At 45.6% G+C, this 26,875-nt stretch overlaps 1 protein-coding gene across 3 annotated transcripts; it reads left to right on the top strand.

Moving 5' to 3' along the window:
• The first annotated feature begins 22 nt into the window (after positions 1–22).
• sox13 (SRY-box transcription factor 13) lies at positions 23–25,983 on the top strand. Of its 3 annotated transcripts, none has more exons than XM_083668345.1 (14): positions 23–227; positions 15,068–15,293; positions 15,517–15,622; positions 16,414–16,500; positions 16,718–16,890; positions 17,037–17,105; positions 17,407–17,521; positions 18,313–18,386; positions 19,276–19,444; positions 19,628–19,758; positions 21,407–21,512; positions 21,717–21,887; positions 22,507–22,723; positions 23,275–25,983. In XM_083668345.1, exons 2-14 carry the CDS (start codon positions 15,069–15,071, stop codon positions 23,552–23,554), a joined length of 1,923 nt encoding a protein of 640 aa, XP_083524471.1. In that variant the 5' UTR covers positions 23–227; position 15,068; the 3' UTR covers positions 23,555–25,983. The 3 variants fall into 3 exon arrangements, with proteins under 3 accessions (XP_083524471.1, XP_083524470.1, XP_083524469.1); XM_083668344.1 differs by lacking the exon at positions 23–227 and adding an exon at positions 10,660–10,818 and having other exon boundaries at positions 17,410–17,521; XM_083668343.1 differs by lacking the exon at positions 23–227 and adding an exon at positions 10,660–10,818.
• Positions 25,984–26,875: the final 892 nt, after the last annotated feature.

The following is a 26,875-nucleotide window of genomic DNA, read 5'->3' as shown; positions in this document are numbered from 1 at the left end:
ACCAGAAAGTCATCGGGAGAGCGGGGAGAGGTTGCGTTGACACCGGACAGAACGCTGATATCAACATAGACGTCTCTATAACTTTCTCGTACATCAAACTGAAGTCGACAAAACGCGTAGTATCTGGGTAAACCGCGGTGCTTTGCATGCGGTGAGCTATTAGCCTTGAGCGCTCGGAAAAACAGCGGAGGAACGGAAGTTTGGAAAGCCCGGGCGCTCCAAGTGTGGTGAGTGAACGAGCGGCGCAGCAACGCGTCTGAGTCAGCCCGTCCGTTTTTTTTTTATTTCACTTAAAGAGAAACAAAGTTTTCTAACACCCTCTATGCATGCATACACTAATAACTGCAATGATAGGCTTACACGCTGTCCGTAATTAAGCAGTGCAATAGATGCTTGCTTTTGACGTTTGTGTTCATATTTGTGCATATCCCGCAGCGCAAGGTGCACCCAAATAGGCTATATTAGGAGATATTAATCCCTGGAACATGATTTGGCGTTTAATTTCATACATGTTATATATCACTCTAACATGAGAGATGATGACGTTCTATCTATCAGACACATCAAGTTTCTTGAGTTTGTGTCAGAGTGTTACTTTGTGACAGGTTTTTTTATATACAGTGACAACATCGCAACCACAAGTCGACAGGCAGCTCGTGCAATTAACTACTGCAGATGATGCCAGCTCTGTTGGCAGATGCAAATTTGAATATATCAGCTACTTCCCTGAGAATGTCGGTGTTAACACAGTCACACACACAAAATCTGTTTTTAATTTTCTCTGTTCTCTAAAGCAGTAACGACTGTCTGTGGAGTCGTTTGCGTATTTGATTGAATACAGCAAGTTATGGCTTCAATTAAGCATGTTGTCGATTTTATTTCCCTATGAAGTTTGAGGAATGATTGGAATAAGAATGGAATGGGAACATTCATTATATCCTTACATTTCTTTCTCACTTGTCCTATCTGTGTAGTCACAAACTTCTTGTCTCTGCAGGTGACAGAACTTCTTATGTCCATTTGTTACTGGTCATTTAACAAATACAGGCAGTTGACCCTATTTAAGGATGTTCAAATGGCTGGAGATGGTTGACTGACAACAGTAGACAGAAAAAATTATGTTATGTCAGGGGCCATGTTTGTACTACATGTGTGTTGGGGATAACTGTGTGTGTGTGTGTGTGTGTGTGTGTGTGTGTGTGTGTGTGTGTGTGTGTGTGTGTGTGTGTGTGTGGCGCTGTGCGTCAGTGCGTGTTTGTCTTTACAGTGACTGGCTGCACACAAAGCTGTCCGTCAGTGGGGAGTCCCTGACCTTTCTTTCTGTCGATCTCCTTTCTCTTCTCCTCACTTGCTTTTCTCTCTCTCTCTCTCTTATTCTATTTCTCTCCTGTCCTCATTCTCCCTCTCTTTTTGTATCTTGCTCTCTCTCTTTTCTCTCTTTATGTTTGTGTGTCAGTTTATAGAGTGGACTGTGGACAGTGAAAGCTTGTGGATTTTGGGGGGGGGGGGGGGGTCCAAACCCTCGTGTGTGTGCGCGTGTGTGTGTGCGTGTGCACTAGTCATGCAGGGACTGAGTTGCTCTTGCCCAACAGCACTCTCCCATACATACTGTGGTACCTGTCCCTCCTTGTCTATTGTGACCTCCAGTTGATTTCAGCCTACAGGGGTTGGTCTGTGTTGACGTGCATAGAGAGAAGAATCCATTTTCACACTTCTCACCTGTCACTGTCTCTGGCTTTATACTGTCAACTGGTTAAAGCAGGCTTGCCTACCTCTGCTGACAGACACACACACACACACACACACACACACACACACACACACACACACACACACACACACACACACACACACACACACAGTAACTGACTGACAGACAGGCAGTCAGTCAGTGTGCTGCTCCTCAAGAGAGGGTTGACATCTCACCCTTCACCTCTGACCACTATTTTCTCTCTCTCTCTCTCTCTGTCTCTGTCTCTCTCGGAGCTGAGTGATGTATTCCCAAGTGAATGCGTTCATACAGGAAGAGAGGTGACCTGGATGCTCTCTCTCTCTCTCACAAATAGTACATGTGTATCCAGCTCACTGCAGGATCTCAATGGCTGGCTCTATGAGTGTGAATTACATACATTTCTGTTCCACTTGACTTGATTCACATTTGCAGATCACAGATAACTCAAAGGCAGCATGCGTGCGTGCGTCATTTCCTATACATGCAGACTGACCTCCTATATGGCTGTGTGTATTGTTCTGTGTCCTATTGAACCTGAGGTCCAGAGAGACACACCACAATGGAGCCAGAAGTGTGTGTGTGTGTGTTCCACAGCACCCAAGCCTGTAAGGAAAAGTCACATGAAACCAAAATGGGACTGATAGGACCCGTAGAACATAGAAAGTGTGTGTCCTTGGAGCAGCCAAGTCATGAAAACTTGTGGATTCTGACTGTACTTCAAACTGAAAACACAGTGACTCAATTGATGATCGAGTCTTTAACAGACAAAAGTTTGTTGAAAAGCTGTGCGGTGTGAACTAAGTGTGAGGGCAGAGTGATATTGCGTGTTCGTATGGTTGATGAGCTGAGAGAAAAAGGCCCTCTGGTGAAATGTAACTGCGTGTCGTCGCACGCATGCCTTACGTTTGACCCGAGCCTCAGTCAAACCTGATGGGACTCACGAGCAAGGCGCCTCTTGTATCTGTGAGAAGACGAGATGAGAGAGACAGAATATGGACAAAGTGGAATCATTTACTTACTTTGACTGAGTGCGTTGGTCTGGAGCAATCCAGGTTTGAGAGACGTGTGCTAGAGCTAAAATAGTTTGTGTGTGTGTGTGTGTGTGTGTGTGTGAGAGTAAGATAAAGACAGTTCTTGCTCAAACGAATGGCTGTAATCAACAATGTATAAAGATTGTGGAGATCATCAGAAAAATGCACCAACCCCCCCCCCCCCCCCCCCCCCCATCCCACACACACACACTCAAGTATCTTGTGGTGAGTACTTTCCACGGGGTAAAAGCGGAAGTCTCAAAGAGAGTCAGAGAACATAGATGTAGTGCAATGGAAAGACAGCCAGAAGAGACCCAAAGATCAGAGAGAACACAGACACCTGTTGTCCAACACAATCAAACACACTGCCCTCCACCAGTCTCTAGGCATGTCCAGGTAAGACTCCTGCTCAGTAGGTCAGAGGGCTACAGGACTGGCGATGACTAGACATTTGATTGACGTGAGGGGTTCTTGTTTTCAATAACAATGTTTCACTAATTTGGTTTTAGTGGTGTCTTTTTATGTTTGTATTCTGTCGTTGAAATACAGCCCGCATGTCACCTTTTACACAGATGACATTTGTGTATTGCTTCTGAAAGTGAGTAAAAAGCAGGGAAGATTTTCTTCATAGAAATCAGGATTTTTTTTTAATGTTTAAGGAAAAAGTTTAATGTTTTTCATAGTACTTTACTTGGAGTTGACACAACCTATATTTTATTATGTGTATTATGTGAAATATATCAGTCACACCTGGTCTTACACCCGTGCAATTTTACATGAACTGTTTTTCTGTGAATTCACCGGTCTATGTAGTTTTAAGCCGGTTATGTGTTCTTCTATAGAGTGCTATTTATCAGAGGTAATAAATCAGTCTGAACAAGAAAGAACGGAAGTGGCTCTGAATGCTGCCCTGCCTTTCTCATGGCACAGCTAAACAGGTTTTAATCCCCTGCAGAATAGAGGTGTGTGTGTGTGTGTGTGTGTTTGTGTGTGCGTGTGCGTGTGTGTGCGTGCCAGAGCAGAGGGCATAAGGTGGGGCACAGCATCAGAATACAAGCTCATACAGGACCAAGGTGTGTTTCTCAGAATACCTCTATCTAAATACAGTATTGGGTGAATGTTTTGATTGGGGCAGATGTTTTGTTTGCTCATTTCATTGTTTGTATTACGTGAGAAATGCAATTGCAGACAGTGGAATTTTACTTGGCTTGCGGAACCCCGTCCTAACGGATGGTCGAAAATCATTTGATCTGATTCCTTTCACTTAATGCTATCAGGCTACTATATATTTTAGGCCTGGCCATTTTTACAATGGCATTGTCACAAAGTGGGAGAGCAGACAGTGGAAAATGAACGACCCTCCAAAGATGTCATGTCATTTCATTTTAAGAATAGGCTACAGAAAAAGATAGTTTCTCAAGCTGTACCAATCACTTTTCCTCCTGTCCCATCCACCTCCTCTCTCATAGGCTGTCGTATTGTCAATGTGTAGGTTTCAAATAAGTTATCAGAGGATTTATAATCCTATAGTGCTTCTTTTAGAGTGTACTATTTTATATTTGAAAGCAGCCCAGGGACAGTATTATTTGAAAGCAATCAATCAATGTTTACTTTTGTAAACTGAAGTATGAGCTCCTAAATTAGGAGCATTAAAAAGAGCATCCTGCATAGAGTGAGTCTCTGCCCTCCCAGTCTCTATCCCCCTCTATCCCCCCTCCATCTCACACCATATCGCAAGTCAAAATATGACCCAATATTACCCGCGCTAAAGACCCCCAGTAGCTCTGAGGCCCTATTGACCCGCGTTACTGACAGAAATTGTAAATACGCAACAGAGGAAATTCTGAAGTAGCACAGTCGCTGGTCATGGACGCCCGGTTTGTTTTAGCTCAAAATCACAAATTGCGGGAGAAGATTGCACTCCCCTTGTGCTTTTTTAATGCATTATAACAAATTAGCGTTGACATGATTAGTTGTTCTGTTTTCATACTGAGACTTTCATACAGTATAAAGAAATAACTGGATTTAAAAAGGGAATATTCACCTTTGAAAAAAGAACCAACACTCATAAGTAACAAATGATACAAAAATGAGTCTTTGAAAAAAATTGCCTCATATCAGTATTCGTTTTAAGATGAACATATTATGAATGGCCATAAGCTAGACTAATGATAAACAACATTGAAATGTAATTTTTCAGAACTCTATAATTCTACATTCTATCACAAAAACAGTATTTGTTTTATGGTTGTTGTATTGTTATTGTATTTTATTTGTATAGATGCTTATGATGCTGCCTCTTGGCCAGGTTTTCTTTGCATATTAGATTCATATATACAGTATCAATGAGATGAGACTGGTCTGGTTAAGAAGAGAATATAGATAAATGAATTGCTGAATCTCACTATTAATTCATAGAGTTGGTCTCATTATTATTATTATTATTATTTATTAATTTTATACATCTGCTCCTTTGTAATATAGTAATTTATATTATGTTGGTTAAGGAGGATATTCTCCTGGCAAAGTGAATTATTATTATGATTATTCTTAGTGTACAAGAAATGTTTGCTTTTTTTGTTTGTTTGACCAACTATTTGCATTGTTGGCATCACGTTGTACACAGACAGGCAGATGTGTGTAGTCTTCAGCTGTGTGATGTAGGGTATTATCGTCTGTTGGTTTGTTACTATTCAATGTCTAGGGGATTTGTTTATGCCTGTCACACAGTAAGATAATTCACAACCACTCTATTGATCAGCAGCATGTTAACCCTTTAAATTAAAACATATTTCCTGGTAGATTTACATGTTTTCCACCTTCTAAACAACGCTACACTGTTATATAACAGATGGCACCATTTAGGTGAATGGCACAACAGCCCGTAGAGAGAGAGAGTGTGTGTGTGTTTGTATGTTTGTGGTCACTTGCAAATGATCAGACCGTTTGCTTGTACCACAGCTGTGTTTTCAAATCAGTGAAAACTAGAAAGAAGGAACTGTGTGTGTTAGTCAGTTGTTGTTCCATAATGCTTGTTGATTGTGTATACAATTTATGGGTGGTGACATTTTCTCCTAAACATTGCAGAAATTCACTAAAGCGCGTGCCACGTAATCGCAAGATTCCTGGTTCGATTCCGACCCTCGACCTATCTTGCATGTCATGTCTCCCATCCTTCTTGTCAATCTCTACAGTCTCTATCCCAATAAAGCAGAAATGCCCTAAAAACATATTTAAAAAAAAAAGAACAAAAAAAGAGCAGAAATGCACAACCAAAAACACTTGCAGTGAGATTTCTCAAAAGCGATAAAGTATACGGATGGAAATCCCTCAATTATTGAAAGGGCGACTATTGGTTTTGATAAGATCTCTATACTTTTACGAGAGAGAGCTGACAAGAGGACAGAACATGTCACCCATATTTATTGGTAGTTTGAGCCAGATTCTGTGTCTGATTATGATACCTATTGTATCATCCATGATGATGGTGATGATGAAACTCTGTTTTGTTTCTCCTCAGGGCAGTTCTTAGAGAGTGTGTGTGCTGTGTGTTATGGAAAATACATTGATAGAACTGTTTGAAGAACATACACTTCCATATGACCGATACAACTTGTGTAAATACTGTGATTACGTTTTCTCCTTTATTACCACACCTCTAAAGTTCTATAGCCATTCTTCTGAGAAACACCGTATGATTACCATATGTATAGCTGTGGTTCCGGAGGGAGTGGTGGAAGAGAGAGAGCAAAAGGACAGACACATCTTGCCGACAGGAAAGTGGATAGGTGTGAAATGTTGAATGCCGATTGATCAATAGGATATGATAGGAAGTCTCCCCATTGTTCTTTCTCTCCCGCTACCTCTCATGTAAGCACAAGCCTGCCAGGTGGTAGACTTTGTGGCACCCACCATTTGTTGTTTCATCTTTATAAAAGACAACCTTGAGAATTGCATTTTCAGATTTGTGCTCAACAGTCCCTTGGATTTACACTGGGCTGCTGTTAAGCTCTTGTCTCTTGTTTGCAAGCAATAATAAATACCGGACTCAGATATTGTGGCTACTCATGAATTTATTTCTTGAATCTCATCTCTGAAAAGCGAAAAGTACAGAGTGGTAAATCCTAGACTTCCACCACATGTGTTGTTCCACAGGCTATCTCTATCCATCAGACACACACACACACACACACACCCACCCACACACAGCTATCTCTATAGCCCTTACATTGAACCACACTGGGGAAAAGCATGTAAATACCAGGAAACAGACCTGAAAAAGCATGCCTGTATCTGTATGATTGTTGGAGCTTGGTGGTGGCCATACAGTGCGTTCAAAGATTATAAAGCTGATAAGCCATTAGTTCTAGGTCATAACCTGACTATGTGTGCTGCTAAACCTGTAGTGGTGGACCAGCCAACGCTTCATACTGTAGATGCAGGATAGGAATTGATTGATTGATGGATGGATTGATTGATTGCTTGATTGGCCTGGTTGTGATCAATAACCTCTTCTGTGTACTTGCTGTATGAGCTCTTTCTCTGACAGCCCCAGCACACACACACACACACACAGGCACATAGAAGGAAAGACACATAAGCAGTCCCCTATAATGTATACTGGATCACTCACACACACACACACACACACACACACACACACACACACACACACAGTAAAGTGGTTTATGTTCATGTTACTGTATCTCTCTTTGACCCATATATGACTTGAGTCTTACCTTGCCTCGACAGTCAGAGGAGAAGAACCTGTTTGGCAGTTCTCACTCCTTTAAACACCCTCTCTCTGATTGTCTCTCAATGGGATTTTCTCTTTCTCTATTTCTCTCTTTGCTGTCTCATTCTTTGTTCTTCCTTTTGCTATGATCTAGTACTTAACGTGTGTGTGTGTGTGTGTGTGCGCACACTGTATGTGTGTTTCTCTATCTGTCATTCATGCTTGTCTATTGTTTTAGCTGTACACCAAAGCCTAGTTGACCTCAGAATACACTCCCAACTCCTACCGCCTGATGTGGACTAACCCACATAACTCAAACACCTATAGGGCATTTCACAATACTCACCATGATATGGGGGGATTTCTCACTCTAAAGATTAAGATTTAATCAACTATGGCAATTCCGCAGCTCATTCCCTCTGTGTGCGTGCGTATTTGTGTGTGTGTGTGTGTGTGTGTGTGTGCGTGCGCGCGCACACGCATGTCTGTGTGTCTGTTGATGCAGGTTAGATTTGATCTCTGTTTAATAAAGCTGGTTAAGAACCCTGGGCCAAGCTGGATTACAATGCAGCTATAACCTTCTATAGACCGCCACACACACACACTTTTCACATCTGAATGAGTTAATAACTTTGGAGCTTCTAAGAGTTTACCACCAGTGCCCCCCCCCCCCCCCCAACCCCAGCCCCCTCGCCACCCCCACACACACACACCCCTCCTGCAGCTCTCAATACTGAGACCAGCAAGCCTTTAGAATCACCTGTTGTGCTCCTTACTGCTCAAAGGTGTTTCCATAGCAACACCTTAGAGCCATGGCCCCTCGGTCTATGGGGCCCTTAGCAAACAGAACCCCCCCCCCCACACACACACACACACTCAAGCACATATTCTCTGGGCACACGTGGGTGCTCTCAAGCAGTAGCTCTGAAAGGGGCTAGGATATAAAGTGTGCCGGGGCTAAAGGAGAGAGCACATTGTGTGTGTCAGCCCCCCTTTGTCTGAGCTAGCCTGAAGGGGGTGGGGGGTGGGGGTGGGTGGGAGGGAGGGAGGGAGAGGTGGGGCAGTAGGTTTTCTGCGAAAAGGGGCCTTCATACACATCCTTTCTTTCCCCCTCTCTTGTTCTATCTCTTTATTGGGAGTATGTTTTGTCCTCCTCCCCTCCTCCTCTTCTCTTCTCTCTGATAAATGCCACAGTAGCCACAATACATGGCCTGTTTCAGAGACGGAGAGAGGGAGAGGGAGTGCGATGAAAAGAAAGAGGCTGCTTTTTAACCTGCGTTTCTGAAAAGCAGCAGCAGAAGAAGAAAGGAGCCGCTGCGCCAGAGCCAGAGTCCCTTTCTCTTCTTTTCTCCCCTTTCTCTCTCTTTTTTTGTGAGGAGAGAGGTTGTGTCATCAGCCTATTTATACATCTTATTTAGAAAGCCTCCACAGAGAGGAGAGAGAGAGAGAGGGCAGGAGAAAGTGCAGTCTATATAGATATGTAGCAAAGTGGACATGTAACAGTTGTGAGCTGTGTGTACGTTTAATAGATTCTCAGTGAAGAAGAAGTCACCACGCACACACACACACACACACACCATGCGAGAGTCCGATCCTCCCATATTTGCATCAGTTTGTTTTCCATCCCGAGTTGAACATGGGAGGTGTGTGTGTGGAGGGGTGGGGGTTGTGGTGAGTTTGTTTAATAAGTAAGAGGGGGGCTCTAGGGGGCTGTCCACGCACTCCACACGGAAAAGGGGAGAAAAAAGGAGTCATTTTTAGATCTCTATCACACCATCATTCTGTGATAGAACACTGCTCTTTGTGTGATGAACTGACCAACGACGAGAGAGAGAGAGAGAGAGAGAGAGAGAGAGAGATAGAGTTACCTTGCAGTGTGTTTGATACTGTGGACAGTGTGCAGACCCCTGGGTTAGGCACCTTTTGACATCAAACGGGAACATAAGAAGAGAGGAAAGCTTTTGCGTGGCTCATAATGTGATATCTGCAACGCAAGAAAAGGATAAATGATAATGCTATCCACAACACCCATATCAGACAGAACTTTCATCCTCTTGCCAGAATAACTAATATAACACACACACACACACTCACACACTCCCACACTCACACTCTGCAGCCGGTCCCATGAAGCTAGGGGGTCCTGACAGACAGATGTATGTGTTGAGTTCCTCTCTCACCATAAGCTTAGTGTAGTGAATATCTCACACATGCTCTGGTCCCAGGGTTTTATGTGACCCAGCAGGAGCTGAAATAGAGACAAGGCCACTCGAGTCAGTCTATGCCATAATCCACTGCATTGAGAGATGGGACAAGGGGTGTACGGACTATTTTGAAACCCTTTTTTTAGAAACCTACTTTCTAAACTTGCTTTGTGAAATCTACTTTATAAACTTGCTTTGTGAAATCGACTTAATAAACCAGACGTGGTCCTTCCAACCCCTGCCTGAAGTGATTGAATGAAGTTTTGATTCAGTCATATTGTATATTGTGTAGTAGCTGCCTACACAACAACTTTGGAGCACCTTGGTTTTGCCAAGTTGTTTTACCGTAATTTTTTAAGTTGGCCCTGACATTTTTGTGTCAGTGTCCTAGCTGGCATTTTATGGAGTATGCGGTGGTAGTCAGTCTTATAAGCCACCCACTGGACTATTGTGTGGTCTGTACCAAGGCACGGGAAGTCTTTTGTGACACCAATAAAAAGCAAGTGAATATTTCCTCCAGAGCCTGATCTTTGTGTGAATGAGTGATATCGTCTTCGTCATGTTATTGAACTCAAATGACCTACACACACACACACACACACACACACACACACACACACACACACACACACACACTGTACTGTTTAGTCTCCTTGACTAATACTTTTATGGTTGAAACACTATTGGATCATGAGTTGAGTTCCTCATCCCCCCATTTCTGGCGGGCGTCCAGTGAACTCGCATAAAGCATAAAGCTGACTTTGTTCAAGGTGAGGAGCTCCTGGATATCCCACCTCTCTGTCACACCTGTCCTCATATTTGATCATTATCAACACACACACACACACACACATTATGCAAATGAGCCTGTTGTTTGGTTTGGTTAAAGAGGCTTTTTGTGTTACTGGAGAGTATTGGACAGAGAGAGAGTGTGAGAGAGAAAAAGTGAGAGGGAGAAAGAAAGATAGAGATAGAAAGGTAGAAAAAAAGAGAGAGTGTTTTTAGAGAATAATAATAGAGAGACAGACCGTCAGTAGAGAGCATGAAATGTTTCAGCAGCCCTCGGCTGTGGAGAGACCACCAGTGGAACACCAGATTTGTGGCCACTCCTCAGAGGTCAGTACAGCCGGGCAGAGGGGTCCTACCAGGGCGATATGGGGTGAAGACCCACTAGGGGGTCATGGCTGGTCCCTCAAGGGCCACAGCAGCAAACAGTGACTATGAATATTGTTTTGTTGATGTTGGAAAGGATATCCACATGATTTTAAGATTTGTTTAAATACTGAGATAATTTACATTGACAGATAATGTGCTAGTGTACTGTAAAATCATTAACTCTTTCTGACCAATGTTACTATATCTATCTATCTATCTATCTATCGAGTATGATTATTAATGCTGTCTGATTGTGCTGTAGATGCTGCTCCCTCTTACCTAGGGCTCTTTTGAAAAAGAGATTTCTATCTCTGTAAGACTCACCTGGATAAATAAAAGATTGACACAAAATAAGATACAGAAATGCAGATTTGGGGCCAAATTGATTAAGCCTTTGCACCTGTGTAAAGTTTGCACCTGTTCTTTCCAGACAGGAAACTCATTGGGTTGGGTCCCAATCTGGCTCCCATGTTGGCATGCTCAACCTTGCGTGTGTCAGGCCTCCAGGCGTAATACACTGGGCTGGCGAACCAGACTGCATTCAAACATTGCTAAGCAATGAGCATTTCTAGAGCATTTTTACAGTAATGCACTGCACTGTTTAAAAAGCAGCTCAAGCAGGTTTGGTTGAGTCCCGGCTTCATGTGCTCATCGGCACAATGTTGCAATGCAATGTTAGAACAACGTTTCACTGTATATCACACCACGGGAATGTGTCTATATATGAATATCTCTCTCAATCAAAAGTTTGGACACACCTTCTCATTCAATGGTTTTTCTTTATTTCTATTATTTTCTACATTGTAGATTAATATTGAAGACATCAACACTATGAAGGAACACATATGGAATTATGTAGTAAACAAAAAAGTGTTAAACAAACCAGAATATGTTTTATATTTTAGATTATTCAAAGTAGCCACCAGCTTTGCACACTCTTGGCAAGTTTGTGTCCAAACTTTTGACTGGTACTGTATGTATGTATGTGTGTGTGTATATATATATATATATGTATATGTAGAATCATATATATTTGTCTTGACAAGTCCCTGCACAGTGTCATTACAGCTGTCAGTTTGTGATGAGAATGTTTATTTATTTTTAGTTTATTTGTTTATTTTGACAATGAGACTCTTTTAGGTCATGTCAGTTACTTTATCCTAGCTCTAGCACCTCTCTCTCTCTCTCTCTCTCTCTCTCTCTCTCTCTCTCCTGTGTGGGGAGAATAGCAAAGACCTTTGCAAAGCAAACCGACCACTTCTGTCAGTCAGGGAACGATGAAAACAGAGAAAGAAAGAAATAGAGAGAGAGAGAGAGAGAACAATAGAAGGCATTTGCATTGCTGATGCCCCGCGGGAAAAAAAATCGGTTTTACACGTTACAACTTGTTGGGTAACTGAAGCTTTTGTGTGTGGAGTGTTTGTTCTGTCGTGGGAAGTGTACGATTTCAGAGGTGGCGGATCGCAAAGGCAGAGCGCCGATCTTATCTCCCTGGTTTATAGACTAGAGTTCCCTACCATCCCCTCTCCTCCCTACCTCCCTCCATTCCTAGAAGTAGGCCCAATCGCAGACGTATCTCGCATGAGTGAATTGGTGGAAGGCAAAGCCATGGAGGGGAATCCTCCCATTCACCTAGCCTGGGTGCCGGTCTGTTTGGCAGGACAATGACAACACAGTTGGCTAAAGCAGAGTCAGACTGCCGCACCCAGGCTTTCAGAATGCTTTCTTCTTCTCTCCCTTTTCTCATGGAGCCTAATATAATTCCACCTGTGACTCTGGTGGGGGCCCCATAGATATCTCTGGTCAGGTCTTGGCAGCCCTCTGCCCTGTAGGCATGCAGTGTTGTGATCACCTGCTTTGTTGTGCTGAGAGGTTGTGCTCTAGAATACTACACAGCTTTGACCAGAGAGAACATGTTCAACCTGACCAGCTCTACAGGTGGTCTACGATTCATTCCAACTCAATCAGACAACGCCCTCTAACAGCCAACATAATCAAATCACGCCTTAAAAACTCACTCACACACACACACACACACACACACACGTTCTGCATGGATGCAGCTTACTGTAGATAGGGAAAGCATACAGTATATTTAAGTAGATGAGATTTGTGTGGGGAGCATTGACATGCTTTCCAGGTCCGTAGCATTGTCGAAGCAAAGACACTGTGGTATTGTTTAGATGCTAAGGTTAGATCCTACGGACCCCATCCTCCACTCCCTGCACATGCACATGCACACGCACACGCACACGCACTACACACACGCACTACACACACCTTAATGCATTCCAGGCTGTCAGCAGCTCCATGGCTCCCACAGATTCTGTGCATGCCTTTGCGTCTGGGGACACACAGGAAGAGGGGTGAGACACACACACAGACCCACACACAGACCCACACACGCACAGACCCACACACGCACAGACCCACACACACACAGACACACACACACACACACACACACACACACACGTGTGAGAGCCACCTGTGGCAGCTCTATAAGCCAGCCTCTTTGGAACGCCGATGGGAACAATGTTTGGAACACCAGGAATAACTTCCAGTGCAACCCTACAGGAGGTTAACTGCTGCCATCCAACCTCCCACAGTGAACCAATCACACCCCACTGTCCCTTCAGCATCAGGGCTGTGTGAAATAAAGACAAGTGTTGGCTAGACGGCTTTTCCCCTTCCTCCTCTCTTCCTTCCCATTCTCTTATTTCTCCACAGTCCTCATGTTATGGAGGTTCAGACTCGCAAACATGACCCCCACCCCCCTCTCTCTCCCCCACCCAACTCCACCCAACACCCAAAGAGTTCACCGTACAGGAGCAGGTGTCTCTCTCTCACACACACACACACACATTGTGTTCTCGAAGAGGAGAGCTTGCGAACTAAGAATTTGATTGGACTGTCATACACTCCCTTGTGTCCCAGTACACATGACAATACACTTTGAACTGAACATACACACACACACACACACACACACACAGACACACACACACACATACACAGGTTTAGAGCCTTGGCCCATAACAGGCAGATGGCTTTGTGTAGAAACACAGAATGCGAACAGGGAGGGGGGGACTCTAATCATTATGCGCTAGGCAGAACGGTGGCGCTTCGCATTTTTCCCCGTGTTCCCGAGTCGGTCGGCACATTCCGCTGGCATTGTTATCCGCACTGTTTCCTGCGGCCCGCGGCTTTTGTCCGTCTCTCCCCCATTGTCCCGGCTTCCTTTGTTCCCTCCGTCTAACAATGGCTTTTTTTCTCCCTCTTTATATATATGTGCACTTTTCGCCCTGTGTGTTCTGTTTGTTTTGTTCGGCTGTCTGCTGTGTTTTTCTTTCCTCCTGCAACGGAGGTGGGAGAAAAACAGCTAAAGTAGAGCTGGAGAGTTCACTGAGGTTCAGCCCTTTTCTCCCTCAACCTGTCCTTTTCACAATCCTCTCTCCCTCTCGCTCTCTCGCTCTCTCTCTCCCTCTCGCTCTCTCTCTCTCCCACTCGCTCTCTCTCCCTCTCGCTCTCTCTCTCTCCTATCTCTTCACTCACACTCTGTCACTGACTCACTATGCCAGTATTCTGCTTGCTCCACCTCATCGATCCACTCCCTCAGACCCTGCAGGAGCTCCAAGGCCTGTGTGTGTTTGTGGTAATGGAGGTAATGCGCCCATAGTAACCTTCAACTTTTCATACCAGCTCTATATAATGTACGATTGATTTGTTTTCTTTTGTTTGTGTGTGTGTGTGTGTCTGTGTGTGTACGTGTGTATACACATACATGTATGTGAGATTGAGTAACAGTCTGTCCTCTGTGTCCTATGCAAAACAGTGCCGCAGCTGCACACGCACGCACACAATGCACAGTGGAGAGGCTTATGGCCCCAGAGCTATTATAGGCAGATAACTGATCACTTGTGTGTGTGTGTGTGTGTGTGTGTGTGTGTGTGTGGTTGGAGGCTGGCAGGCAGTCATGCTCAAGCTGTGTGGCTTGGTTAGATGAAAGTGTCTGTCTGACTGTCAGAACACCTCATCTAAAAAAAAAGTTACATGATGTCTCTATGTGGGGTTGGGCCTGAGGCGTAAATGGCTCTTGCATTGTTTTACCCTACGGGTGTTCTCATTGGTTTTCTATTGATTTTCATTTCCTCCTCATCTTCCCCAAAATTCACCTGTACAACTTTTCTTCCCCCCCCCCTCCCTCCAGAATGGTTGAGCCCAGCCCCTCAGCGCTGCATCTCCATGCCAATGGTGATGTCAGCATGGTGGTCGTCGGCGTGAAGCTGGAGGAGGAGGAGTCTGGGGTAGGGGGAGGAGCCATCACCAGGGCTGAGCCCCATAGGTCCTCTCCTGCATGTGATTGGTCAGGACGTCAGTCAATGGAGCGGCCGGAGGCTCGTCAGCTGACTCCTCCCCTCTCACGCTCGCCCTCAGTAAGACGTTTGTTTTATTCATGTAACTTTTTGAGGCTGGGCAAAACCCTGCATGCCCAGCGCACCTGGTGAGCTAACTCCAGCAACCCCGAGCCCTTACCCACCAGGCACTAGTGTATGTTTGTGAGCATTGGATATTTACAATCCTAGCAAGAAATACTAAGGCTCACGTCGCGGTGTTGATGAGACTGTACTAATGCTAGTCCTACTCCTGGTCTGGCAGGAGGGCTCCCCAGGCAAGGAGCAGCTTCTCAGGCAGAGCCCCCTGGGACTCAAGGGGTTCAGCAAAGGCTACGACCATCCAGACGGACACCCCACTGTCAGCGAGGGTAGGCTACATTATGCACTCCCTCACGGATTCTCACTCACTCACACACACACACACACACACACACCTCCCTCACATCATTTGTGTGCACGCACACACACACACACACACACACACACACACACACTCACTCTCCTTCCTGTGAATCAATAGAAGTGAAGGTACATCAAAGAAGGTGGAGCTCAAGGAATTTGGACTGAATAGTTTATTTCACTCAATAGCACATATTTAGAGAGAAGAGACAAGCTGAGGTACTCTGTGTATTCAAGTTTGAACAGCCTTTCACTGGCCTTGAGTTTCCCATGGCTGTCTCCTCAATGGCTCTGCTTTAGGAAGGGCAAACAGAGTGCCTTCTCATCCTCTCAAAGTACTAGAGCTTGGAATTCACTTAAGCTGAAATATTGATTCACTCTGCTCATTCTTACCTATCTCTGAAAACCCTCAATGTATTCTTTAATTATGCTATGGTTAAGAAGGTTATTTGGCTTTCTGGGACTGTTTTGAGGCCTTTCATACAGAGCCTGTCCACCAGAACACTTAAAATCCGATAACACAACACTTTTGTTGGTCAAATGCCAGTGTTTAATCTGTATATATTTATATATATTACTAATATATGTAGACGTTCTTATCCAAATCGCCTAACACTCAGAACAACAGTCAAAACAACAACACAGATATTGTAAACAAACGTGACAACATAAACATGGAGTATTACAATACAAGAAACAATATTGCCGATCTGATCTGCATCCTCTTCCTTGTTGACACTTCCTGTTTCTCTGTTTACAGTGATGCCCACCATCGAGAAGCTGCTGAGTGTGGACTGGAGGGAGAAACTTCTGGACAAAAACCCTCTGGGTGGTGGCCATCTGAAAGGTAGCCTCCTTATACCTTCACCTCTCGCCTCTAACCCCTCCTCTACCCTTTTCACACCCCTCTCCCTCGCTAATTGTGCCTTTTTGTTCTTTCTATACTTATGTATATTCATCTCTCTCCCTCTCCCTCTCCCTCTCCCTCTCTCTCCCTCCCTTTCCCTCTCTCTCTCCCTCTCCCTCTCTCTCCCTCTCCCTCCCTCCCTTTCCCTCTCTCTCAGGAACCCCAGAGTCTCTAGCTGAGAAGGAGCTGCAGTTGTTGTTGATGATCAACCAGCTGAGTGGTCTGAGGGAGCAGCTACTGGGAGCTCACTCTGAGCAGAGGAACATGGCCGCCCTGCTCCTGGAGAAACAGCAGCAGCAGATGGAGCTGGCCCGACAGCAGCAGGAGCAGGTAACACTGCCAACACACTTATTAGACCTGGCCTTATTTGGCCCTGCTTGGCTTTGGCTGGCCCTACCTGGCCTGCTTTTAGTATGAAGTTGTGTTGTGTTGTGTTGCAGATTGCAGTGTGTAAATGTGTGTATGTTGTGTTGCAGATTGCCAAACAGCAGCAGCAGCTGATACAGCAGCAGCACAAAATCAACCTGCTTCAACAGCAGATCCAGGTGAGATGTGTTCTGCTACCTGTTTGTCTTGTGTGCTCTGCTGTTAACAGTTGGTTCTGTTGGGGTCTGGATGTTTTGTCATCACAGGGGTCATACAGTACCCAATAGGGACACTTACCCAATTTCTTTCAGTTGTAGCAGGAAGTATAGTTACTGTATGTAAACGATGACTAAATACCAACATTCGCTATCAATGCCCCCTGATAGATAATGAGATATGTAACACCAAACAAAATAACTGTGAATATTAAAAGTGTGACCCCCCCCCCCCCCCCCCCCCCCCACTGCCCTCTTGCCTCAGCAGGTGAACATGCCCTACGTGATGATCCCGGCCTTCCACCACAACACCCAGCCCCTCCCCGTTAACGGTGACCCCCAGATGACCCTGCCCTTGCAGCCAATCCCTTGCAAGCCAGGTGAGTCACTACCCACCCCCACACTCGCTCTTAGCCACTGAGGCCCTCTTGAATATGAGGTCCTGTTCTTTCTTCCCCTTTTTTTCATTTATTGTACCGTGTCTATTGTTACTGAAGATTTTAGATAAAAAAAAAAAAAAACAGCAGCTCCTTTTCTTCAGGGAATGTTGTCTCCATATAGACAGTTCAGTATATTCATATCTTGTACGTTTTATACAAACCTCATCTAGATATAGTGCCTTTAGAATGTCATGCACTCCAATCCAAGGACTATGGGACAATGTAAGGAGAGATCACTCTGATAGAAATGTACAGGTGAACAATAAGAGACCACACACACACACACACACACACACACACACACACACACACACACACCTACCCAAGGAAGCACATGCATGCATACACACACATTCATCCTCTACACATCCATAGCAGATGAGTGGTCTTGCTGGAATTGCTGCTTTTCTGCAGCCTCTTAGGTACTGTATGAACAGCAAAAGAACACAAGGTCACTCCTGAACGTAGCCTCAGACAGTGAAAGCATCCCTTTACAATGTGAACGTGTGTGCAGATTTTTTAGAGAGAGAGAGCTGACCAGAGTAGTGTTCAGAAAGTAGTTGTTCAAGGCCTAAAGCCTTACTTCAGATCTTAGTCATTGGAGTCAATGGACAATTACATTTGAATCAGAGGAGTTATGAGTACTGAATATCTCAAATCAGGGTATGTAGGTCGTTGTGGCCCACACTTGTGTATCTAACAGAATTCATCTCCCCTTCTTCATGTTGCAGTGGACTATCCCATGCAGCTGCTGCAGAACCCTCACTCCAACCCCATGAAGCGGACCAGTGGTTCCTTCCGACAGGTAGGGTTATCGATTCACACTATAACCCCTCGGCTGGTTCCTAATAGCCTTAACTACCTTCCTTTCCTTCTCTCCTTTCTTTCGTGACTAGTCATTTGAAAAGAGTGACTCAATATTTGAGAGCACAATAGATGACAGTCTCTTCAATACCGCCTGATGAATACCAACAATCTAGTTTGTTCATCAGGGGTGTTGAAGGAAAGGAGACAAGGAAAGATTGAAGGAAAGGAGACCAGGAAAGATAGTGGTGGCAGGCTGTTGGGAAATCATTCTAGTCCAGTCTAGATTGGGGCGTGTATAGGCTTAGGGGAACACGCTGACAATGAATATTTCTGGTATCTGGGACAGCGAACAACTTTGCTAATACACCACACCCAGTGCACAATGTTGTGTGTGTGTGTGTGTATATGTGTGTGCGCACGCGTGTGTGTGTGTGTGTGCGCGCGCGTGTGTGAGCCAGGGCGCGAGTGTGTGTGCGTGCACTCTATGCAGTCATGCTCTGTTTGCACGGCTGATTCTGAGGTAGAGAGAGAGAGCATCTCACAACGCAGCAGAAACAAAAGAAAGAGAGGACGGAGTGAACAAGCAGACAAAAGAAAGGATAGAGAGATGGAGAGAGAGAGAGAGAGAGAGGACCCACAGAGGTGTGATTGATATGCTCTGACACACCAAATCTGTCAGGCAGAACCCAACACACAATACATCCTCACCTGGGTGGATGTGTTATATTGACTTGCGGTGAGGTGAGCGCGGTAGAGTGTGTGTTTTGTCTGTGTTCTATTGACTTAGCTGAGTGTGTGTGTGTGTGTGTGTGTGTGTGTGTGTGTGTGTGTGTGTGTGTGTGTTGAACTGTCCTTATTGTTTGTCCCTTTGTCTGTGATCCCCCCAGGAAGCCAGCCAGCCTCTGAACCTGACCTCCAAGCCTAAGGGGCTGGACATGGGGAAGACCCCCAGCCCGCAGAGCTTTGAGCTGGGCTCGCTGACGCTGCAGGGGGGGTACAGACCCAGGGACTTTCAGAGAGAGATGTCTCACAGCCCACGACCTGCCCTCAACCTGGGTTAGTCACACACACACACACATACACATACACACACATTTCTACCCCCTCTTGTACCTAACACACAACAATTTTCAGGTGTGTGTGTTTGTGTGCGTGACTGAGACTTCCCCCTTTGACTTCAGGACCTATGAGTTGATGGTAAATCCCATTAATCTCTTTCTCTCGCTCTCTCTCTTTCAGGTTTTCTAGGAGAGGGGGATGTGGTGACTCAGGCCATCCATGATGCTCAGCAGCTACTGAGGAACCCTGGGCCTGGAGGAAGAGAGAGGGAGCGAGAGAAAGAAAGAGAAAGGGACAGCACTGCTAGGATGGTGAGCCAGTGTCCAAAACTACAGTTACACCTACCTACTCTTACATGGTTGTTTCTCTTGATGCATGAGTACTGAATGTAGCCTCCACACACACACACACACACACACACACACACACACACCCACTAGCGTCCACACCACCAGCCCTCAGAGATTGTAGTCTTTGCCAGGGTCAGGGTCAGGTTTAGTGTTACAGGAAGCTGTGATCTTATTCTGGCTGTTACACACTAGAGAATGTCTCAGCTCTGTCCTAGAGCAGGAACGCAGGAACACACACACACACACACACACACACACACACACACACACACACACACAACCAACAGCTGCTGCTCTCATAATGCCATTGTAATGAGTCACCTGCATGGTCATTTTGTATATAGTAAGACACCGCTCATCTCCTAACCACCCCCCCCTCCTCCTCCTCCTCCTCCCCCTCCTCCTCCTCTCCTACTAACTTTCCCCTACTTTCCAGAGCCTTTGATAGAGTTTGACATTTTGGGGATTTTGAATTAGAATGGACTTCATGTTGGAACCAAAAGCTCTAAGGCAACTGCATTCTAGTTCAAAGGAAGATTAGAATGTTATTGTAGTGGATGGTGTTTGGTGCAGGCATAAAGGGTACTTTGCTGAACTATATGGCCCTCTTGTCCTCCTCCTCCTCCCTTCCTCCTCCTTCCCTGTCCTCCTCCTTCTCATCTCTCCTCACCTCCCCTCCCTTGCAATAAACACCATTCTTTCTTCCTCATCCCTCTATTATGTCCTCTCTGCATTTACAGCCCTGCATTTAAACACCAGCTGATATGAGGGGCATCTCCTTGCTTGACCATAAATAGTTCTGTTAACCACACAAATACGCACGCACACAAACGCGCACATGCACACACATGCACACGCACACACATGCACACGCACACTGTTCAATGCTCTCTGTAGGCCTACTTTTATTGGAGCCACATTCAAATACCACCTGCCTTCTGTGTAGTTACTGTGTGTGTGTGTGTGTGTGTGTGTGTGTGTGTGTGTGTGTGTATATATATGTGTGTATATACTGTGTGTGTGTGTATATACACTCACCAGCCACTTTATTAGGTACACCTGTTCAACTGCTCGGTAACGCAAATATCTAATCAGCCAATCACATGGCAGCAACTCAATGCATTTAGGCATGTAGACATGGTCAAGATGACCCGCTGAAGTTCAAACCGAGCATCAGAATGGGGAAGAAAGGTGATTTAAGTGACTTTGAACGTGGCATGGTTGTTGGTGCCAGACGGGCTGGTCTGAGTATTTCAGAAACTGCTGATCTACTGGGATTTTCACGCACAACCATCTCTAGGGTTTACAGAGAATGGTCAGAAAAAGAGAAAATATCTAGTGAGCAGCAGTTCTCTGGGCGAAAATGCCTCGTTGATGCCAGAGGTCAGAGGAGAATGGCCAGACTGGTTCGAGATGATAGAAAGGCAACAGTAACTCAAATAACCACTCATTACAACCAAGGTATGCAGAAGATCTGAACGCACAACACGTCGAACCTTTAAGCAGATGCACTACAAAAGGGGGTCCAACCCAGTACTAGCAAGGTGTACCTAATAAAGTGGCCGGTGAGTGTATAACTCAATATAACTCACCCTCTCTCTTTCTATAGGAGTATAAGGATACTCCTCATAGCGAGCGGCTTCCACACATGGAGCGGGCAGGAGACGGACAGCCCGTCCGTTCGAACGAGGACCACCTCAGCACCGATTCTGAGGGTAGGCCCCAAACACTGCCTGATCAATACTATATTCAAACAAAGATATATATATATATATATATATATACCCCCACACACACACACACACACACACACTCACACTCACTGATTTAAAAGCCACCCAAAAAGCAGAGTAGGGGTGATTTAGATTTAGGATTTAGATCCACTGACTGTTCCCCCCACCCCTCCCTCCCACCTGTAGGACCCATGTCAGCGCCTATTGTGGGGGCCTTTACTGAGACCCGTGGCCCCCCCTCCTCTGGCCACATCAAGAGGCCCATGAATGCCTTCATGGTCTGGGCCAAAGACGAACGCAGGAGGATCCTCCAGGCCTTCCCTGATATGCACAACTCCTCCATCAGCAAGATACTGGGTGAGTCCCTGACACTGTTGTCATCCTCTCTCTGAGAGAGAGAGAGAGAGAGAGAGAGAGAGAGAGAGAGAGAGAGAATCTCTCTCTATTCCGGGTGTGTCACCTGCTGCAGTCCTGGCACAGAGGGGCGTGCTTGGGCACAATCTGCCACCTGCTTCCCCCGGCGACAGGAACTCCCCTCCTCCTCCCTCTCTCTCTCTCTCTCTCTCTCTCTCTCTCTCTCTCTCTCTCTCTGCACAACCCCGGCCCGCACCCCTTTCCTCTGACCAAACACTCACATTCCATTCCATTGTGAAGTGCTGGAGACACTCACGCTATGGCCCCCCCCCCCCCCCCCCTCTCCTCCTCCACCACTTCGCTATGGGCTCACTTTACTCCTCCTTCCCCCCCTCACTGCACACAACCCTGTCTCTAACCTGGGCCTGCTGTCTTGGGACCCAACTCATTCAGAGTGAAGAGGCTTTCAATATCATTACCGTTTAATTTGTATTTGTTAATTCGGTTTTGTTCAGACATAAAACAATCTCCCAGCCTAGCACCTTGAGGTACTGTAAAGGCCCAGGTCTAGATTCACACCCTAACCGGGTGTGTGTGTGTGCACGCATGTGTGTGTGTGTAGGTTCCAGGTGGAAGTCCATGTCCAACCAGGAGAAGCAGCCCTACTATGAGGAGCAGGCACGGCTGAGCAGGCAGCACCTGGAGCGTTACCCGGACTACAAGTACAAACCACGCCCCAAACGCACCTGCATTGTAGAGGGGCGGAGACTGCGGGTGGGCGAGTACAAGGCCATGATGAAGAGCCGGAGACAGGAGCAGAGAGGAGCATATACACACAGGTACCACACACACACACACACACACACACACACACACAGAGGTCAGAGAAGTCAGAGAAAACACAATAGAACATAATAATAGCACAATACAAAAGTAACAATCACACAAAATAATGCAATAGCAGCAGTGTCTCCATAGGACATACAATTGTTACATAATACATATCATATAATATAAGACACAGCTGCAACAGTAACAATGATGTGGCCCTGACATTAACCTGAGTGGTGGGCTGTTTATAACGACAGTCTACAGTCTGTCCATGTAATAAACAATAGCACTGTTCCCCCTGCCTCTTGCTCTCAAGACACAAACACACTCAGATGTAGTAGAAGTGCAGCGCTGCAGCTGTATGTCTGTCTGCCTCTCTTCCACAGTGAATAGCCCTCTATTGTGTTCTCTTGAGTGCTCTGAGCTGGTTATGTTTGATTGTACAACTGTTTTCTAGCAGCAGTTTCTAGTGGATTGTGCGCTCCACGTCTGCTAAGGGTCTCTCTGCCTCCTTGATATAGAGTTGTGAATTTATATCTCTACGTTCCCTGTCTTTCAGCCAATCAGAGCCGCAGCAGATGCACTATGCCCCAAGTGACAGCCAATACCCGGGCGGTGGGTCAGTCGCCATGGCGACCGTACCATTCCACCCTGCGCTGTTGGAGCACTACTTGCCCCAAGTCCCGCCTCCTCGCAGACCGGAGGGACAGGCCACACCCACTCCCCTGCCCAGAGAGAGGGAGAGGGAGAGGGAGAGGGAGAGACCTCCGTACAGCGAAGGGGAGGAGAGCGACGGAGGAGAGAGGAGCGAGGGAGAGCTGGTGCTACTGACAGACTGAGGAGTACAGGAGAGGGCAAAGAGGGCTTGTTAGAGGAGAGCGGAGGGGGTAGTTCTCTTCACAGACAGACAGACAAGCGGAGAAAGAGTGGGAAAAGAGAAAGAAAGTAGGATGAAAAAAAGGTGTGTTTGTGCGTGTGTGTATAGAGCACTGACTAGAATGGGGTGGGGATGGGGTGGGGTGGGGGGGGCTTGGGGCTTGGGTTGTGTCCAGTGTGTTAGAGACCAATGGTCATATCTCAGCCCATGCCTGAGGTCCAGGTCAGCAGTCCCCTATCTCCTCACTGGTCACTGGTGTAGGGTGGTCTGGGGAGGTCTAGTGGAGGCCCCATCACCACCACCCCTCTGCCCAGTGACAGGGATGAGATAGGAGATGGCCGACAGTACAGGAAAAGTCAATCTTGTAAAATAATACAATCCCACATGTACCTGACAATCTAACACACACACACACACACACACACACACACACACACACACACATACACATACACATAGCAGCAGCCCTCTATTTGTGTATGTGAATTTCATTTCCCCTCGATGTTGTCATCTCAGCTGTTCTGTGTTTTTTGCTGTAGGTCTTCACTCCTGAATGTCTTACATTGCCCTTTTTCTTTTTTTCACTATGTTCAACTTTTCAATCAAACAATCAATCAATGTGTTTGTACCGCTAGAGGAAGTGCCTATCCTCCTCTGGCTTGCCTGGTAGACGGTCAGAGACAGTGGGATCGTCTAGCTAGGACAGTTGGCCTTTTCCAACCATGTGGCATTTTACACATGCATATGGCAGATGAATCTGTGTTCATCATTAAGATCACAGATCTAGCCAATTTCAAATGAGTTTATTCAACTCACCAAACAAACAAAGCCCTGCTGTGTTACCCTGTCAACAGGGTAAGAGTGTACCAACAAGGCCAACCCTAACTTGAACCATTAGGGGGATGAAAAAAAGGGTTAGGGTTAGGGTCAGGGTCAACCTGTACCAGTGGTTAGGGGCATCTTCTACCTACCTCTGATTCTGTAGGACAGTGCTACCCTCTGCTGTATAGGTTGGGTATTGCACCACTGAGTGGCGCAAAGAGTCCCAACAGTGCTTCTTCACCAGTGAATCCCGTGCTGGCTAGTTTAATTTAATAGTAATAAACCTTTCAATCCCCAGCCCATTTTTACATGTAATATTTGTTATTTTGTTGTGGAGGTGTAAGATGGATTTTCCCTATTCTTAACCAATGCACTGGTAAAACACAGTCTAGAATGCACTTTCACAGAACCCTCTGAAACCTCCTTACCCAAGCTCAAAAGTAGCTTCCTCCCCTTATGTCCAAACAATTTAGACAATTGAGATGGGCACAACAATGTTTCACAATTAACCTGCCCTTAACCAGTTAATAGTTATACAAATAGTTAGGGCCACAAGTCTTTCCTTGACAGGTTGTCCCCTCCTAACCTATATTCTACATCTGTCTTTCCCCTTTATTCTAGCTGTGTACATGCTGTATGCGAGTGTGTATGTGTCATTACATAAAATGTAATTTAGTTGGAGGTTACAATGTACATTGTGTGTGTGTGTGTGTTTTTGTGTTTGTGTTTGTTTCTTTTGCATTTGATTTCAAAGGTTGTACTGAACACCTTGTCTGTACATGAGGGCATTGTCGCTATCCCTGCACTGAACTCTGCTGTTTCATGTAAATGCTGTCAAAATACACTGTATGGCTGTTTGACCCTGCAAGGCTGCATCTCAATAGTCTAAAATAGTCTTCTTTTCATCTGATCCTCTCCTTTATTACATGATCTAAAAGAGAACTGGACAGGTGAATGGGTATTCCCTCTTAGGTGTCCTCCACATTTCTTTCACCTATCCTGTGTTCTTAGATCAGTGCAGATGATGGACAGAAGACAGGCAGAGGAGACAATTGGAGTTTGCTTCAGTATTGTTGGGAGGCACTCTTTAATCAACTTGTAACGGAAGGAATAAGATATGGCATGCAATCGCTATGGTAACACACAGAGAGAGAGAGAGGCCTGTGATTGGTTGCTGTCATACTGATGTCACGCTCCAGGTAGAAGTTCCCCTGAGGCATGGATCTAGGATCAGCCTAACAGCAGGTCAGGGGACCCACCAGGGATGGGGACCCCCAGGTCAGGGCATAGGAACTACCTTACCACACACTCTATAGCTATGGGTCGGTGCTGTTAGGAGATGCTGGAACTGTGTACAGAGACGGATATATTAGAGGAAATGTTTATCTTATCATGAGAGCTCAGTCACCTGTTGTCACCCCTGCTGATGTAAATATAGATAGAGACTTTATTTTGTTTATAAGAGCCTCTGTAATTTAAAGGTGTACATTTTCTGTATGTTTTCCAAGTTTTGTGGTTTGTTTTTTTGGAAAATAATAAATTGGTTGTGCTACCTTTGGGTTTCAGTTACTCCTGTCCTATCGTGTGTGTGTGTGTGTGCACAGACTGCAGAGTGCACACACTAAATACATATTTGCTTGCTCATCTGAAATCACATTCGCGTGTTCGAATCCCCATAGGATTGCAGTTCCCTGAGGAGGTTACCAGGCAACTTTACCTTTAGTTCTTTCCACAGTAACTACCGAGTCATTATGGGATGCTTTGCGTGCTGTCCTGTCATCCAGGACAGTATGTAAAGTCTCTGCCATCTGCCAGGCTAATGGAACAGCTACATGTACACTGTTTTGGTCACAAAGCCAGTGTTTTGTAAATTACTGAATTGGGAGTCAAACTGGGATCCTAATGATAAAGCTACAGTAGGGTACAAACAAAGCCTCATAACAACATAAGACGTCATCATAGCAGATCAGGAGACTCATACTGCATCAATCTGTTCTACGCATCAAGTGTTACCTCAGGCCAAGTGAAGGGTGCTGCAGGTGGAAGTGGAGGAAGCCCAGATGTGAGAACTATGAAGGTCATCAGGATGTTGGCGCTTATGTGAGGATGTTGTGCGTGTGTGTGGTGGGGGGGGGGGGGGTGTTTAGCAGAGGATATCCTCAGTAGTGAGTTCCCTTGCCTGCCTTCCTCCTCTCAGGGCCAGAGAGACAGGTCAGCTGGCAAAGAAGTGGGCCCTTTCTCGTTAGAAACTCGATTCCTTGTCCTCTCCTCCGTCTTCCACTTGCTTCCTTGGGAGAGAATATCGAAGGGGAGGAACCTAGGAACTCCAATGGGTTTTACGTAGGAAGTGAGTGGAGGACGGAGGAACCACGTTTCTGTGGCCGTGTCACAGGAAACCAGTGTTAAAGCCAGAATAACTAACATGAGTGCTGTGGAGTGGTATGTATGTATGGTGTTTGCA

This window comes from Argentina silus (genome assembly GCF_951799395.1).
Source record: "Argentina silus genome assembly, chromosome: 4".
In the NCBI taxonomy this organism is placed as follows: Eukaryota; Metazoa; Chordata; class Actinopteri; order Argentiniformes; family Argentinidae; genus Argentina; species Argentina silus.
The sequence above is the reverse complement of the archived record's forward strand: the minus strand, read 5'-3'. Positions and strand labels throughout refer to the sequence as shown.